Source organism: Pholcus phalangioides, unplaced genomic scaffold (genome assembly GCF_987345545.1).
Source record: "Pholcus phalangioides strain wild (caught in Gottingen) unplaced genomic scaffold, Ppha-v1.0 ptg000004l_1, whole genome shotgun sequence".
In the NCBI taxonomy this organism is placed as follows: Eukaryota; Metazoa; Arthropoda; class Arachnida; order Araneae; family Pholcidae; genus Pholcus; species Pholcus phalangioides.
In genome coordinates, this window is record NW_028301597.1 from 24675857 (window position 1) to 24694525 (window position 18669).

At 37.7% G+C, this 18669-nt stretch overlaps 2 protein-coding genes across 2 annotated transcripts in view; both read right to left on the reverse strand.

Annotated features, from left to right (window-relative positions):
- LOC149086959 (protein roadkill-like) lies at positions 1 to 933 on the reverse strand. The gene has a single exon (XM_089231889.1). The coding sequence runs from the start codon at positions 931 to 933 to the stop codon at positions 1 to 3; it is 933 nt and encodes a 310-aa protein (XP_089088015.1).
- A 2419-nt stretch (positions 934 to 3352) lies between these two features.
- LOC149086960 (uncharacterized) overlaps positions 3353 to 18669 on the reverse strand; it is a 40077-nt gene continuing 24760 nt past the window's right edge. The window contains exons 9-15 of the mRNA XM_089231166.1: positions 16875 to 16977; positions 14965 to 15023; positions 14622 to 14755; positions 13205 to 13320; positions 11395 to 11668; positions 5901 to 6043; positions 3353 to 3888 (exon numbers count right to left, since the gene is read on the reverse strand). Of these exons, the coding sequence (XP_089087292.1) occupies positions 5919 to 6043; positions 11395 to 11668; positions 13205 to 13320; positions 14622 to 14755; positions 14965 to 15023; positions 16875 to 16977 (811 nt within the window). The 3' untranslated portion in view covers positions 3353 to 3888; positions 5901 to 5918. The remainder of the gene's footprint in view (positions 3889 to 5900; positions 6044 to 11394; positions 11669 to 13204; positions 13321 to 14621; positions 14756 to 14964; positions 15024 to 16874; positions 16978 to 18669) is intronic.

The window sequence follows — 18669 nt, forward strand, 5'->3', positions numbered from 1 at the left end:
TCATAAATTATTTTGTCTTTTGCGTAGCTTCGCAGCGACGCATATGAAATTGATCGATAGATCGATCCTTGGAGACCCCGACTGCCTATCGATATTGACAGCTACACGATTTTTCAACATGAATTCTATGGCTCTTTCCTTAACCACATCCGCAGAAAGCATGTCCGCTTGCCACATAACATCCATCGCATTCGATACGTCGATACATGGGATGATATTTCTTTCGCACATGTCTTTCAGGTCAGGTATTTGGTATTTGTCGGCAGCTTTCATCAGATTCATCACAGATGCAAGTGGTGACTTGGGGATAGTATTTAGGAAGCTAATCATAGCCTTGATGGTCTCGTAATCGAAGTCTGTTATATCGATCACGTTTTCTCTACTTTCTCTCATACCGGATTTAAATATGGCGTCGAAATAAGACGATCCACAGCTCAGGACGCATTTGTGACATTTAATTTCTTGACCATCGACTCTGAGGATCACGTCACTAGCATCGCCGTCTTTACGAGGTGAGTCATGCGAGACATCTTCGGCAAGTGGGGGAGGCTCATGATGCAGCTCATCGAATGCTACAAGAAGTTTTAAACCGAAGTCTCTAACACTCCACTTCCCGATTGATAACTTTTCATATTCAGATACTGGATTGGATCTAGAAAAGACAAAAGAATTCGATATTTCCCTCATCGTAGTACGGTCCAATCGCACAATAATCCTGAACTTCAATGAGAGATTCATGAGCAGGTTTTCTGGTTGCAGTAAACGGAGTCGGAAAGCATTGTCATTCCCGCTTCCTTCTATTTCAGCAATCCAACATTGTTCTGACACATGTTCATAAAAGCCTTCGCTAATACAGTGGCTGGGCTTCTTTTGGCTTCTTATTGGCCACTTTAACTGAATTCCTTCAATACATTTCAATGGCATCATCGTCATGGCGAAATTTCGTTGAAGAACAACTTTTTTTTATAAACTTGCACACACAAGAAAGACGTGTATCAATACTGCTCTAACTTTTAACCAAAGCTGGTTTACTCCTTAACAAGCTTTGCTTTTAACCCACCTTTTCATTAAAAACACTACCATCAACCAGTTTTGCCAAGGAGGTGGGTCAAAGCCGCTTGAAACTCTATTAATGCAGCTTTGAGGTGGGTGAAGTCCAGGGTTTCCAATCTGTGTATTTTCTCTCAAAGATGTTTTTCAGAACCCCCCATAATGCAGTATTCTTATCCGAAAATACCTTGCAACAATGCATTGCTACTTTGGATATTCCTGGAAGACGTCTACAAAGGTTTTATCTTCGTGAAAAAGATTTTCGACTGGTTTAGCAATTTCGAGTCATTGTATGAGTAATAACAAAAAAAAAAAAAAAAAAGGACATTCAACACCCTCTATTGTCTCATTATACCGAACTCATAACTGCTGATGTGTTCTGCTGATGGCATGAGAACTAGACTAGATAATACTATTGCAATACCGGGAAGTAGAAGGGAGTGTTCGGTTAAAGCTTTTCTTTCCCACGGTTATGGTAACAGCAGTTGAGCCGTGTGAATTCAAAAAATAAACTTAAGTTGGAGGTACCCTTCGTGCAAATTATTTTTTTAGAAAACGTTTTTCCCACAAAGTATTGTCGTACCATGAAAATTATGAATTAAATTTTCGATTGTATTTGGCCACTGCAGTGTGTGTGTGTGTAAAACATTGACAAGAGTAATGTAATAATGTGCACATAAATACTGTGTATATAGGTACGTAAAGGGTTCATAGGTAACAGGGCGTGTGACATTATACTGGTGAACCGTTGTGCCAAGAGGCCTTCTTCCAATTAGCAGAAGTATCGAAAAAAAAAAAATTCCACGTTTCTAAGTGCATTATTCATTGCGATATTTTAATTCGAAACATGGAAAAAAATTGAGGAAAAATGGCGCTTTATGCAGGTAAACCGTTTTACCCGCATTTAACGGGTTCTAATTCTTCGCCGCATACTAGGGCATAATACGCAGCAGCGCAAACGAGCAGTCTTCCTTCTCTATCCATTTCGAAATGTCTGAACGTTCCCTGTTGTTTCCTCCCGTTCCGTGCCCTTTGTATTGAAAGCCATAAAAATTATTGCTTCCTTCCCCGAGACGACCGCGGATCCTGACAAAGACTTTTATTATCTTTAACTTTAATTATCTTACCAAGAGTGCTCCAGCCCACTCTCGTCGGACTGCTCCTTCAACGGAGCAGTTCAACGAGAGTGGCCTAAGGACTCGTTTGGGTTAAGGACCAAAAACGTCTCCTTTAGGACCTTTAACGTACCAAAAACACTCTCTCAACCTAGCAAATGATTCGGATATAACATATTGTGAAGAAATGAAGGCAAATGAAGGCAAAAAGTGACTAATTTGTGCAATATTCATCGTATTTGGGGATGATATCTTAATGTATTTTTTCACAGAAAGTCGTGGGAATTTCTTTGATAACGAAAAATTTTGTCGAAATTGTAACATTTGCTACTGATAGATGGCTTTGTAATGAATAAGGAACGGGTGGGGGCGGGCTCTGGATCCAAGGGGTGTACTACCTTCCGATACTTAACTACGAATTTGATCTTTCGTTAAGAATCGAGAAGCAATTTTTCTACCACATTCTTAACTAAGCATTGTTTTCCTTCCGTAGTTAAGAATCAGGTGACCCCCCACTTCTTAGCTCGATTCATAGTTAGACAATTTTTTCCTTCCATATGCGAGGTGACGTAAATTCTTTCTTTAATAGAAGTTTTTTTTTTATGATTTCGTACTTACGACCATATTTTGGGGGGAAAAAAGTATTTAACTCATGCATTGCCATCGAATAAGAAATTCGTCCAACTTTTTGTTATCGAAAGGTTGTAGAAGATTGGAAACCAAAAAATGTTGGGAGTGTACACTATGTACAGCATATACAGTCAAACTTCGTTATGTGGGTCACCCGGTTAACACGTCACTCCGCTTAACCAGGTCACTTTTTGTAAGTCCCAATTGTCCTCATGCAGGAATTGGCACAGCTATGGCTTACTCCGCTTAACGAGTCACTCCTCTTACTAAATCATATTTTTGCTCTCCCAAGAGTGACTCATTAACGAGGTTTGACTGTATATGTTGGTAAATCGGATCATCTCAATAAATTTTGCTACATTTATCAAATTTACCAGTGATTATGCATAATTCTCAAATTTTCAATCCATAAATATCCTGATCGATGAATCGTAAATACTTCCAATTTTTTATGTTATGGGAACTTGTAGATATGACAATTTTTCTAAGCTTAAAAAGTGAGTTACGAATCCATGGGGCAACCTGTTCAGCAATAGTAATAACAATAAACACATACATAGTATAAAAACGCAGAATACAACTTTTAATAACAATTACAAAACACACAAACGCGCACTTACAAAACAAATTATTAAATGATCAATTGAACAAAAGACATCATTCCACACTAATTATACAAAAATTACTTTCTTGAATATACAAATATAAATTTCAAATCGAAAATATATGGTTTGACGTGGATTTTGAAGTATGGATTGGAAAGTAATGTTCGTGATATTCTCATTCGTATACATTTCGTATTCTCTAAAAATAAATTTAAATTCAAATGAGTTTTTACAGCAAAAAATTTAATGATTGTATTTTCATCTATCCAGACAATTAAAAAAAAGAAAAATGGCAGCGGTCAACATTTTGTACGCCTCAGGTGTTCGTGGTTATAAAAAGCAATTAAAAACGATTATCATAAAAAGATGTATAAAAAAAATTACAATCGTTTTAAAACTCGCCAAAACTTTCAGAATCATTTCCTTCTAGTTGTTTTACTTCAGGGGATTATACAGTAATATTACACCAAAGCATCTTCGAGACATTTCTGAAAATGAAAATAGAAAATAATAATAGAAGAATTAGCAAGATAAATCATAGCAAAAATATGTTAGACAAAATATTTATACAGGGGGGTGTCTTAAATTGTTTGTCTCTGTAATCGTTGACTTTAAAAACATACTTTCAGTTACAAAAAGTTTTCAAATGGAGATGGAGTCACGTAAAATCGTAAATTTTTTTTTTTCTGGGGGCCGTATACATACGAAAATAAAGAAATTAATTTTTTATGCAGTCTCCGTATGCTCAAAAATTCAATTAGAAAGTTGTTGCCCTGCCTCTCTTGAGGCAAAAAAAACAAAAAACAAATCCATGTTTCTAACAAGGAAAGTGTCCCAAGGTGATGTCTTCAAAAAGATTTAAAAAAATTATCACTGATTCTACTCATTTAAATATGCACAGAAATATAAAAAAATTCGGCGGAATTATTATGGGTCACTCAAAAAAAAACAAAAAAAAACTCACAAATATTAACATTTTGAACTCTAACGAAGACTAGGAATGAATTTAAAATCTCGCAACGCTAGAGTTACGTTATCCATGATCAGGTAAAGCCAGCTAGAACAGAAAGCCTCCGCGCGAAGCTTTGACGTCACTGAAGTTGTCGTCCATTTCACCTGTAGCCATTCGGTATAGCAGTCCGACGTATGCGAAAACTTTACCTTTTTTGCAGTATATACAATGACCATAGGTGAAATTCAGGCGACTGTATAAGGCCCTTATATAGTGGCTGTAGGTGAAATGGGCGACTTCAGTGACGTCACGAGCTTGGCGCGGAGACTTTCTGCTATAGGAGGCCTTGGTACAGCACAGCAGAAGAAAGAGAAACAAAGAAAGGAAAAAAAAAAAAGGAAAACTAGAGAGAGAGAAAAAAAAGAAAGGACGTGTGAAAAGAAATTTTTTATATATATCGCCAAGAAGCGCGAGAGGCGACGAGTAGCCAACTGTTGTTGTTTTCAATATTTTCTTGCGGCTTTAGTAATTGCAAGTCGCCGCTATTTTTTTGTATTTATGTGTTTCTGGGCGAGATGAATATGCTTAAATTTTCCCATAATCTTTTGAGGACGACACCTTGAACCCTTTCTTTGTTAGTGCAATATTCGCTGGGGTATTTGAATTTAAAGATAGGAGGAAAATTGGAAAAACAACATAAATGAAGGAAATAAGTACTCCAACACCCCCCCCCCCAACTTTTTTCTGTTCTCTGAATTCAAATATTTCAGCACTTATAAACGTGAAACAATTTTGTTGGCCTCAGAAGAGATAACGCAACAGCTTTCTCATTGGATTTTGAGCACACGGGGACTGTATGAACCGTTAATTTCTTTATTTTTTTACGTATACGATCCCTCAAACCAATTTCAAGATTTTAAGTAACTGCACATCATTTGGAAACTTTGTAATTGAAAGTATCTTTCTTTCGTCAACAGTTGCAGAGATATCTGCCGTGCAAACAATTTGGGCCAGCTTGTATACGTTCGTTTACTGTTAATTACTAATCAGTTTTATATGGCGAGAATTAACCAGTTTTTTTGTTCCAAAATGGAGGCCAACGAGTCCGCCCTCTTTTCTAGGCTCCCTAAGTGTTATGTTTGGTGCCTATATTAGAACATAAGAAGCTTTCTGTTCAAAGTAACGTCTAATTGTAAAAAAAAAAAAACAGGATGAGGAACAGTGATTGGCTATAGCGATAATACTGGCGTCAAACTTACTCTCAAAGATGGCGGATAAGTGAACCTGAGGTTTTAAAGAGCCCTATTTTCCCGTCATTTCAGAAATACGTAAACAGTATGACGTATCAAGCATCGATAAAACTCATGTTTTGTTGGTTGTAAAACAGCAAAATGGTTTGAGAGCAACGCTTGCTACACGGATGCTAGTAAAGATTGAAAAGATTTTTCAAGGTCAGGCTTTCATATCGCTTGCTCTGTGTGCGTGTGTGTGTGGGATTGTATTTGTGTTCTTATCTTTTCAGGATGCAACAGTACGTATAAAGCTTACTTCAGATCCTACTGTGCTTCAGATTTTTCTCTTTTCTTCCTCTTCAAAAAACTTCTGTATCGTGTCTGTCTTATCGAATCCCGTCTGTTTGAGCACAGCTTCCAATCTCTGAAGTATTTGTAGCAGACAGAAAGCATCGAGCGCTAAAAAAAGAGGACGGGGGAAAAAATTCAAACACATATTTATGCAAAATCAGAGAAAATAAGTCACAGACACTCAATCCACAGAAAGGAAAATCCGCCAACAACAGTTCGATCTCAAGGAGTGAATGACCGAGTGATTGAACAAGTGAGTGAACGAGCTAGTGACTGCGTGAGGGATCAACTGAGTAAGCGGTAAAGTAAGAGGAATTGAATGAGTGAGAGGAGTGAATGAATGAATGAGTGGCAAACTGAGCAGATGAGTGAATGAGTTACCCACAGAACAAAAGCGAGTGAGCGACTGAGGGAGTGAATGAGTGAGTGAGCGAGCGAATGAACCGTTACACAAATGCGAGTCTCGAGCACCGGAGGAGGAAATGAAACCAGAATGATATCATTGGATTTGCCTTATCGAGATCGAACCGCAGACGTAAAAAAACACTAATAGATTCTGTATACACTTCCTAAGATATGAGCGTTTAAATCATTTCGCTACTCAACTGTTTGGAGGATGCGTACAGACAAACATGACCGCCCAGAGAGACCATCTTGGTATGGTTTGCGCTTTTTTCCAAGGGGATGGACAGTCTCGGAGATGGACGGACGGTCGCAATGAGAATGCATGCAGTATATATTTTCAGAAGTTCTGAAACATAAAAGTTCTTATAACTTTTTTCCTAGGGCCATTCAAATATTATGTAAGCAGATTTTCAGCCATTTTTGACCCCTCTTGTCAACAAAATTCAGCAAAACACTGAACCCCCCCCCCCCCCCCGCCAGCAGCTTAGAATATTTCATATCTTCAAAAAGGGGTGGTTGATGACGTAAGCAACCTTTAAACCCCCCCCCCCCCCCGTCATCAAAAGTCGGCAAATCCGAAACCCTCTCCCCACCCTCGATGCTGACGTAATACTTGAATGACCCGCGAGTTCTCTGTTCTTCGTCTCCGAATTCAGAGACATCCCGTGATTTCCTTATAGAGCAGCGTTTTTCCACCTATGGTGAACAGAGGTGGTTCGCAGGCAGACTTCATAATTAACAGTGCGCCGGTTTTACGGGAAGGGGGGGGGGGGGGAGCCCGAGATGGATTTTGCAGACGTCGTAAGCGGGAAGGAGTAAATAATTAAACGTTATTTCCAGAAAAAAGTTAACATTATCGACATAGGAAAAGACTTGGAACCACGAAAATAAGCCCTACTAAGCGGGGAAACGTTCGAAGATGCAACGTCGTGACGGGGTCGATTGTAATGGGAGAAGGTTGGGTGATGAATAAAGGAAGACTTACAAAACTCATATTTTCTTTGGGAAAAAAACCGCGTTAAATGCGGGTAAAACGGTTTTTCCGCATTTACAGCTGTTTCTCCCCCCGTAAATGTAAACATAATCATGAAAAAATCGTAATCATGGAAAAATAAGTGTAGACTTAGTTCGATTCCTGCACATTTTACTAACGTTAGTTTACCGCACATAAAAAAAGCAACTGTTAAAAATTAAAGCAAACTTAAATAGCAATTAAACTAATATTATTGCTCAAAATATATTTATCAATATAACACTATATTGACTTTTTCTATGAGGTGCATTAATCAAAAAACCATCATCAATTTCAATTGAAAAATCACAACAGTTTTATCTTTTTTTACTTGATAGGTGACAGCAGTAGTTGCAGTTCAGCGATGGTTCTTAAATATACTATATACTATGTACAAGGTAATTACTTGATTCCCCTTGCCGCATTTTACTGGCAAACCATTTATTCTAAAGGTATACTTCCAATTATACAAATAATACGTAGAACTCAGATACGTCATTGATTTTACAAGGGATTGTATACTTATTAAAATAAAATAAAAAATCAACTTTTATACGGACAAACTGTTCTCAAAAATTCAAATAGAAAGTTGTTGTTCTGTCTCTCCTGAGGCCAGCGAAGAAGTTCCACGTTTCTTAGGGTTGGATTGGATTTTGGGTTTAATGAATAAATGAAACTTATTTTCTTGCAGGGCTGTCACTCGAAAAATGAGAAAAAGTAGGAAAATGCAGGACTAAAAAGTAGGATGGGGGAGGGTAACCCCCTTAGACAACATAATCATAGCATAATGAAAAAAAATCCCTAAAAAAAATTTTTTTTTTTGCAAAAAAAAAATTTCAAATTAAAAAAAAAATTAATTTTGAATTAACTTTTTTTTTTCATAGCAGTATTTCAGTTTCCTATAAGATTGACTCACGCCAAAGCAAAATGGCAGAAATGACTTGGTTACAAAAGGGGCCGTTCAAGTATTACGTAAGCAAATTTTTAGCCATTTTTGACACTCGGCGCCCCCTTGTCAGCAAAATTTCGTCATCAGCTCTGCCCCTCTGAATCCTAACTCATATTTTCATAAAGGGTGGTTGATGACGTAAGCATTATCCAAACACCCCCCCCCCCCGTCATCAAAAGTCAGCAAATCGGAAACCCCCCCCCCCCCATCGATGATGACGTAATACTTGAACGGCCCCAAACCAATTTTTGGCCAAAACAGTGCACTAGCAACCACAGATAATTCTTTGCTGTCTCTCCTCGTATATATTACATTCTTTTTTTTGAGTCTTCCAAAGTGCAGAGCTTGTCAACTCTCTTCGACAAGGCACAGCATATTTTGAAGATGTACGTGTTTTAAGAATGACGCTCCTTCAAGACCACTTTCAAAAGCACAGAGCAAAATGTGTAGATTACAAAATCCGATGTAAATAAGGCAAGGTGAACCTGTTTTACTGCGTTGTCCATCATTTTTTAAAAAGGGATTTGTTCATATTTTACTGTTCAATGCCAGTGTAATCATTTTTGATAAATGGAGCACTTCCATTTCTAGCTCTTTGCTGAGCATTGTAAATATTGTTTATGACTCTTCATGCCTTAAAAATACAAAAGACAACTGAATGCTATTGGGTAGCATCAGAATCACCAAACCTAAAACCGGCCTATGCATCCAACTGCTTTGAAATGCAAACATGTTTCACCTATACACAAAATGTGCACCATAATTTTGAATGATGACTGCTAGTTACTGTTAAAGACAATGAAAAGTACACACAAAATTATTTTTTCCATTCAGGCAGAAGTTTTTAATGACTACTATACTTGTTGAACTCTCAAACTAAGCAAATGAAAAATTAATCAAATGGTTCACATACCCCCCCCCCCCTAAATTACCTTCAAAATGATACAATTTCTGCTTTGGCAGAATTAATTGCATTCTCCAACATCTGTAATATTTGGCAATATATCAATGATTTCCTGCTCAATTAAAATCAATTTCACAAATTTTGTCTATAGGATTTGGTAAAAAAGTAGGACAAAAACCAGAAAGTAGGAAATTTTACCAAAGAGTAGGAAAAGTAGGACGAGTGCGAGCCCTGTTCTTGTCAAGTCCAGAAAATAAAACTATGCATGACAAAAAATAATGTTGCGTGAAACGTAAAAAAATGACATGAATGTAAAAAACTATAATTTATCATATAAACCAATGGCTTTGATGAATTTAAAAATGTGAGATGCATCGCAATGGCCAGATAAAATGTCACGAAGTGAAAGATGACTGACCAAAAGCGATCGTAAAATAATGACGATGGTGCGAACAAGTAAAAGCATGAGCAATGGTAAATGGACTTTGACAATGAGGGCACTCTGGTTGACTCTCTATTAATAACAAATATGATTGTGTGATGCGACTGTGTCCTATGCGTAACCGGGCAAGCAAAACTTCCTCCTTTCGGTTAGTTCTGCAGCTCGAACGCCAATGGCCAAGTGTGGGCTTGATGGCATGTAGTTTATTATTTATTTGATTGTTCCAATGATCCTGCCAGCGGCAATGCATCACTAATCAGAGGATTGAAAAGTGGTCACTGGCAGGGACCAAAAGATGTCGTTTGAGAGCTGCGGTGTCTGTTTTCTCATTTCCCGGTATTCCTACATGACCTGGTACACAGTAAACTTTTACTGTGGTACCGTGATGGATGAGGTAATGCATTTCATGAAAAATGGCATGAATGAATGGATGAGTGTGAAATGTAGAGGAACGCAGTGCCTGTAATGAGCTGAGAGAGTCGCTATAGATGATACATCGTCGGTGGCGTTTGAGCCGTATATGACTGAGAGCCTGAACGATAGCGTACAGTTCCGCCAAATAAATTGAGAATGTGTCAGGTAATTCGAAAGATGTCTCCTCACAGCAGATGTAGGCACAACCGACATGGCCAGGGCTCTTGGAGCCTCCACGTTTCTTAGTGCAATATTCACTAAGATATTTGAATTCAAAAATTATCGAGGAAAGTTGGAAAACAGCATAAACTAACGGACAACGTTTCTTTCCCTGATTTATGCTGTTCTTTCAATCTGCTGATTTTCTTTCGAAAGCCACTATCTCGTTGAAATTGAAAATAAGGAGCAGCTTTTCTCGAGTAGAAGGTTCTCGAGTAACAAGAAGGTTTTCTTGTTTGAAAGCCCTCTCCGGGTTCCAGGATTTTTAAGGGTTCCATGGCGGAACCCCACAAAATCTATCACGAAACCCCAAGGTTCCGCGGATCACCAGTTGGAAACCAATGTTCTAAAAACGAAAAGCTTGAGGAGGAAAAAGAAAAAGGAGCAAAAAAAAAATCAGGAAAATAGAGGAAAAGGGAGAGCCAAAGTGTGAAAAGAATTTTTTTATAGATCTCATCGGGAAGCACGAGAGGCGATGAGTAGCCAACTGTTGTTTTTTTGCGGCTTCATTAATTGCACTCCACCGCTTTTTTTTTGGTTTTTATGTGTTTCTGGATGAGATAAATGTATGTAGTAGAATACTTGAATTTTTTTCAAAATTTTTGAGGATGACGCCTTAGGGCCCTTTTCTTAGCTGTTTGTCCATTCACTCACTCACTCCCTCCCTCCCTTAAATTACGTAGTACTCACTGACTTTCTTATTTGTTCACTCATTCGGTTACTAATTGTTGTCGGTGAATTTTCCGTACACGGTATTTCAAGACCAAATTGCAATATGTAATTGTACCCTATCTTTGAATATTTGCAGCCGATCCACCTATAACGTTCCTTCTTGGAATTAGAATGTTTCTCCGCTTAATACGACATATTTTCATGGTCTCGATTTTTACTAGTGTCAGTAAAAAAGTCGAGATATTTTATATATACTACTCCCACATCGAGATTTCCCTTTTAAAGTGTTTCCCGCTTACAACGTTTTCTTCATGACGGGTTTCTAAAATATATGGAAAAGTGCTTGTTCTAAATAAGTTCCTTTGTACGATACGTAAATGCTAAGTAAAACAGTAATAATAAAAGTAACTCGCGCTCGTGTGCTCCATTCAAGTGAATTTACCTGCGTACAGCTTTTGGGAATCCCGTAATGGTCTTCGTTCCCAATCTGAAATTTGATCGATTTTGTTTAGAGGTTTGCCCAACACCAACTGACTCAAACCGCTCAACCCTTTGATCACGCCGTCTTCATCGACGTCTTTTTTTGCATCGGCTCTTTTTCTATCACCGTCATTCTTCTTGGAACTTTCTGCTACTCCATCGTTCTTGTCAGAGCTTTTTTCATCGACGTCAGGTAAACCAAACACTTGCCTTATCTTTGGGCTAAGTTTCAACACCTAAAGTTTTAAAAAATCTTATTAGACAAACTTAGTGTTTCAAAGTAATGCATCACAAGAGGAAGTACAGTACCTCTAAATAATTTTTAGATGTTTACAATGAGCATGTGCGATAATTAAAAGTATTAATTCATCCTTTACCTCAATTCTAGAAAAGCCAGAAAAGGAAAAAAAACTGACGTTTTCGAGAATTTTTTTGACGCTATAGCGAATGCTTTCTTATATATTTTCAACTCTCTTAAACGAATTTTTTTTTTTATCTTTAACATTAATTTCTGACAATCGCCTGTAAATCCTTCGTTATAGCGAGATTCATTTTTGCATTAATTTTAGGGATTTGATGTCACTTAAAATTACCATTTTGCGTGGCAAAAGCAATTACGCATATTACATAAAAAAATTTTCCCTGCAATCATTCAAATTTTATCGTATAATAACATGCAGTGATTCAACATGAAAATTTTATAATTTTGAAGATGTGCATGCAGCACTGTGAATTCAGTCATTTGACTCTCAGATGTATCAGCTTGAAAATCATTAAAAAAATTATGGTACACCGATATCTCCCACGCTTTATACAGTGGAACCTCGATATAACGATACTCTGCGGAGCAGAAAAAATTTCGTTATAGAGGGAGCTATCGTTACATCGATTGGTAGCATTATCATCAGGGCCACCAAGTTTATGGTCTTGTGGCATTTCTTCTGAATTGGCGTTGTTAGGACCACCATAAAATGTATTTATAGGTATTTGTTCGCAGCAAAAAATGGTAATTGATTAGTTCAGGGAGTTCTTAAACTTTTCCCACCCGCGGAGCTCTTTTCCATAAACAACGTTTATCCGTGGCTCCCCAGAGCAGTTTAACAAAGAATCTTTTCGAAAGACCTTCATCAGTGCCACCTCTCCGCGGCACCCCTGACAAAGGTTGGAGGTGCACAAGGGCGCCATGGCACACAGTTTGAGAACCCCTGCTAACTCCAAACTAATCCTGATGAATTAAATTCAGTTAGTTACTTCGCACTCCCTGTAAAGCAGTTTCCCGCACGATACATTTGTGTACTATACAGAAAGTAGCTGCACGAAAACTTCATTAACACTTTCGGACGGTAGCTAGTGCAAAACAACAATGTTATTGAACACCCTCAAAAGTAAAAACATGAAGAATTTAAAATATATCAAAGATGATTTTTAGTGAAACATAAAAAATATCGTTGTATGGTGTGTGTAATTCGAAATACCGTTATAGAGGGATTTATCATAGCAAAGGATATCGTTGTATCGGAAGTAGTTTGAAATTATACTATAGTCAATATCAAACAAGATTAGAAAAAATGTCTTTGCAGAGGCATTTATCGTTGTATCGAGTATCGTTGTAACGAGGTGTTAACTGTAAATAAAAACTAGCAAAATTTCCCATATGTAAAAGAAGATTCCGAAATTTTATGACCAAGTACTATCTAAGAAAACGAATGTATATTATTGATACATGTGAACAAAATTGAAAATCCAATTTGTGAAATAATAGGTAGCAGTACCCAGGAAAAGAAAACTCTCAAGTCCATAAACTTCTCCAAGTTCACAGCAGCAAACTCTTCGCTTCTCTCCATGAATCTTTCCTTAAAATGGTCGAGGTCGGTTCTAATTCCATAACCTGAAATTTTTCAAATTAATACATATTTTAAAATCATATGGGGGAGCAAAACAACACATTCAGCTTATATATATATCAATTAAAATGAATCGAGATAGTACAAAAAACTTCTTCTCTCTTTCTTTCTCGGTTGAAAGAAAAGATTTCACTAACACTGAAAGCAATTACTTTAACTAGAATAGTACTTACTAATCGTGTAAATTTTTTTACACTGCTTTACTCAAGTCTAGGGTTACCAGGTTCGGAAACCGTTGAAATGAGGACGCACGCTTGTGCAGCTTTAGTAGCGACTCATTTATCTGCGTTCATAACAGATATGGCGTCACAGTACTTAAAATCTAAAAAATATCTAATATTTTTCCCAATCAAAACAGAACTGATTTTACTTTTTTTTTTCCCTGCCTTTGTGACCTAGAGTTTTTTATCAGATTCCAAAACTTACATATGTGAACACACAGGTTCTTGTCACAAACTTACATATGTGACAAGAATTACAGTGAACCTCGGCTAACGAACGCCTCGGCTTACGAATTTTTCGGCTAACGAAGATTTTTTTTTCGACATTTTACTACCTCAGCTAATGAACATTTTAGTTGCTCATCTATTTAGTTGCTAAAACAGCCGGGTCGTGAGCTGAACTTTAGCGCCAATCGCATCACATCAGAATTACTGGCACTTGAGTCCGATCAACTCATGTGTCCACCTCGAAATCTTTCCTACTTTTCTTCCTGGAGGCTTTTGAATCACTTCATGTAAAATAAAAGATTCAGCTAATAGGGGAAATGCATTGGAAAAAAAAGTGGAGCCTGTGTTTTCTCTCAAAGCATGCATTCTTTCATTGCAAGACTCTCAGCATCAACTGCACATTCTAGGAGCTTATCTTTTCCATCCGCATGTATCAGACGCACAAATGAGGTGACCAAATCATTAATGAATAGGGACACCTATGACCCGACTGAATCATGTCAACAGACTTTGGTTGTGTACATAGTGTAAAACGAAAAGTTCGTCAGTATCGCATGTCCTCACCTTCCAGTAAATTCTCATTTTCTCTAAGTTTTTCTTATAGCGTTTCTTGGTGTGTCAAAAAAAACTCATCTTTAAATTTTGCGCCAGCTCCTGGAACTAATCAAACGATTTTCCATAGAAACTTATGGGAAATCTCATTGTGGCTAACGAACATGATTGCGGAACGAATTATCTTCATTGGCCGGGAGTATCACTGTATTTATTATGAACAACTGTTTTTATACGAGGGAAACTTTAAAAAGTTTCAGTACAAAGACAAAAAACAGACATACCAATTTTCAGTATACCGGTATTAAGAAACACCTTTTTCGTAAGGCTATCCCAGTTGTTTGATAAGCGTTTCGTCAAAGATAAAACATCGAACAGGTAAACCTTGCTCCACGTAGCAATCTGAAGTAATGCTATACTGAAATTTATGGAGAAAATACATGTCATTATACATCTTCACTTGAAAAAAACAATAACATAACAGTCGTTACTGCAGATCTCATCCCCCATTACAGATAAAACAATTTTTCTGTTTAATGTAATGAAGCAAAAGCGTGAATATAAGTGAGTCAATACAATTTGACTTGATTGTATTTTTGATTTACATTTAAAAGAAGTCGCACTCACTTTTCTTTGCCCCAACCGAAAGTTGGCTGCCACTCAGTATCAAATCCTATTTCTTTGCACTGAAAATTACAGAATTATGTTTATACAATGAGTAGCACATATAAAATAAACATTAGGAATAAAAAAACTTACATTTTTGAGAAACTAAAGTATTGGTATTTGTCATGTTTCGTAGTAAGCTTTAAAAATAATGATAAATAAGAATTTCATTATAAATAGTATTGAACTAGGGTTTTCTTTCTGGCGGTAATCGTTGAACCAGAGTCTCCACCAAAAAGATCGTAAATGATATGGAAACTTATGGCTCTGTCCGATATGAAAACGGAACGCATGATCATAAGCGGATGCAGGCTCCTCGAATGGGAGCATAGGCGCCGGATACAGAGGGGACGCGATAGGGGTAATCTCCCCCTTCCAGTGAAAAAATTGTATTATTGATATAGGCGGAAGGGCGGAGGTGGACGTTTGCTTCTCACTTCTATGCGTACTTTCGGTGTTCCCCCCCCCCCCGCATTCGAGGAGCCTATATCTGTTTATGAACGAGGACGAATCAACGAATGTGTGTATGGTGAACGGGGTCGAATTTCCACGTCCACCCTCCTGCTTATGCCAATGATACAATTTTTCTACTGAACTAGGAGGGATATATCCGCCTATGCGTGTGATCGCAGAACGAGCTTTAGCTCCACTAATTCGAGCCCTTTAAGACACATTGCCCTGGACCCGCGATACATCGGGTCGATGTATAACATCGGTATATGATCAATATATGAGGAACACCAAAGTCTTGGACCAAAAACCCACTCCACTAAATGCTAGGAGCCCTGAAAAATTATATTCACCATGCAGTATTATATACGCTGTGTGTATGTTGCGGATATTGTCCAGCACGGTGTTAAGTCACGGTGTTACCGACATGGCCAGAAACCGGTCGGTCACTTCGCCAGGTGGCCAGATTTCGGACTCTGGCCGTGACTGACCTATGCACCCAGTATATGCATGTATAACTGGGCGTATGACATTTTACTGGTGAACCGTTGATCCAAGAGGTATACTTCCAATTAGAAAAAGTATTCAAATCACTCAGATATGCCATCCATGTTGCAAGGGGTTGTGCAGTTATTGAATGTAACTTTTTTATACAATCCCCGTGCGCCCAAAAACCCAATTAGAAAGTTGTCGCCCTGTCTCTCCTGAGGCCAACAGAAAAAAAAAAATTCCACGTTTCTAAGTGCAATATTTGCAGAGATATTCGAATTCGAAAAACGGGTGAAAGTTGGAGAAAAAACAGCGTTAGATGCGGGCAAAACGGTATATCCGCATTTAGCACTGTTTCTTTCCCACCTTTTTTCCGTTTTTCGCATTTAAACATCTCGTTGGATATTGCATTTGGAAACATGGGATTTTTTTTTTTTTTTTTTTTTTGTTGAATCAAGAGAGACGGGGCAACAACTTTCTATTTGGACTTTTTTATTTGGGGCACCCGGGGATGGTATAAAAAAATCAATTTTTCTATTTCAATAGCTGTACAGTGTACAACCTCTTTCAACATGGATGACATATCTGAATACTACGCGTTATTTAGATACTTTTTATAATTGAAGGACCTTTAGGCATAGCCCCCCCAAGGGGGAGGCTGACAGGGCTCCAGCCCTGGGGCCCGGGGCGATTCTCATCATTTTTTTTGTTTTTTTCGCGACATAAACTCACTATAAAGGGGGCCCACTAAAAAGTCTGGTCTGGGGGCCTGCCAAAGGTCCCATCCTAGGGGCCCCGCATCACGATGGGGGGGGGGGGCATTCCTTTAGGATCAACGGTTCGTCAGTAAAATGCCACACGCCCTGCCATACCTATGCCCCTTGTATATTCTTCAAGTAGGAAGTCAGGCCGTATTTGTAGATAACACTCACTTTTGATATATCTTCGATACTTCTTTCGTAAACTACGCGGTTGTCAACAAATATTATGTCAGTTTCATTCAAACTGAACGGCAAGAAATCACCGGCAGAGAAACTGTAGAAAGAAGGTGGAAAATTACTCAAAATTTCAACATAATTTTATTATGAATTCACTTAAAAAAGATCAGGTTTCATGTCACAGAAAAATCATTAATTCGCAAGAAATCTGCACTTGAACGATGCGGATTCATAGAGATTCATGCAAAGAACGATGATTTTTCATGATGAAATAGTTTCTTAATAGCTAGATCAATAAACTAGCTATCAATAAGCTTAGTTAACTATTCTATCTAACAAATGTCACTATTGCTAATAACACTAAATCACACATGAGTCTCGTTAAAATTCCTTTAATGAATCACTAACGAACTGGTGACCAGAAAAATCTGTGCGTATTTAATCCTTTTGCTGCTCAAATAGTCGGAGATATGCTTCTCCCTCTCTCTCTGAGCAAACGAAAAGCAATTTTTTTCCCACTTTTCTTTAGCTAGATGGCAATCAAACTCAGACGTTGCATAGATTGAATAGAACCGAAAAAGGAGGGGTGGAATACAAGCAAGGGAACCTGTCAGAGAATAGGGAAATACTGAAATAAATAACTAACTGGAATATGTATTCAAATCATCAGAGGATGATTGCGCAGGCCACTGAGGCCATTATCCAAAAGTGATGGGAGCAGATTTAAGGGTCAAACAGATTCGTAGAGCTACGCTATTACATTCACTACACACTCAACCGACGAGCCAGCCACTTTTTCTACATAGCACAAAACGTTGTCTTTAAATTACAATTTGCAGAAACATGAAAATCAAAGATTTTATGTGATTCACAGCGGAAAAAATGCAAACTGGTTGAATTTGCAACACAATTTTATACCGAAAGAAATTCATCCCGTAGCATTTAAAGAAACGTTTTCGAGACACCTATAGTTGAAAGTAGTAGTAATAGATGTAATAAATATTAAAAATTTTGGCAGTCAGTGTACACGTTCTGAGTAAGCTTTATATATTATCATCTCATCAAATAGAATCTAACAAAATTAAGCTGTAATTTCAAACCCCGTTAATTTGTCAAAACAAGGTAAAAAAAGTTCAAAAATTTTCCACCAGGTGTTATTTTGGTTGTTATCATGTAGCGCATGAAAACTTTAGTACACCTAGATACTTCTACAATCGCTCTATCTTCATTCATTCAAAAGTTGTGAGCACTTCGAAGATCTTGTATACAATGACATGCGCAGCATCTTACAATCATTTTCTACCTCTAAGAATCATTTTGGGATGCCCGGGAGCAAAAAGAATGAATATGTAAGAAAAATAAAGAGAGCATTGGAAATTTCACATAATCTTGAATAACTCCTGAAATATGGCAGACAGAATTATGAAAGCAGCATACTGGTATAGCAATACGAGTACGCTCAAATTGATAAGAAAGGTTAGAACGCCACCTGGTGGAAAATTTAAGAACTTTTTATGTTATCTTGATCTACGCAAGATAGACAAAAAAAAATTTCAACAACTAGGTCGTAGAAAGGCATTTAGTGGATGACGAACATACTTGTTTATGAATAATGTATACACTGAGAGGCCACTTTCTTATAGCCACCAGACAGTTTTAAGCAAATGAGCTAAAAGGAGTCACACTGTTGCCTCCAGAGTGCTAGGCTATTATAAAAAAAAGGGGAAGCTTAGTTCCTGAGCATTAGTGTAGATGAAGTGTTGGTGAAGATGTGGGGAAACGTGATTTT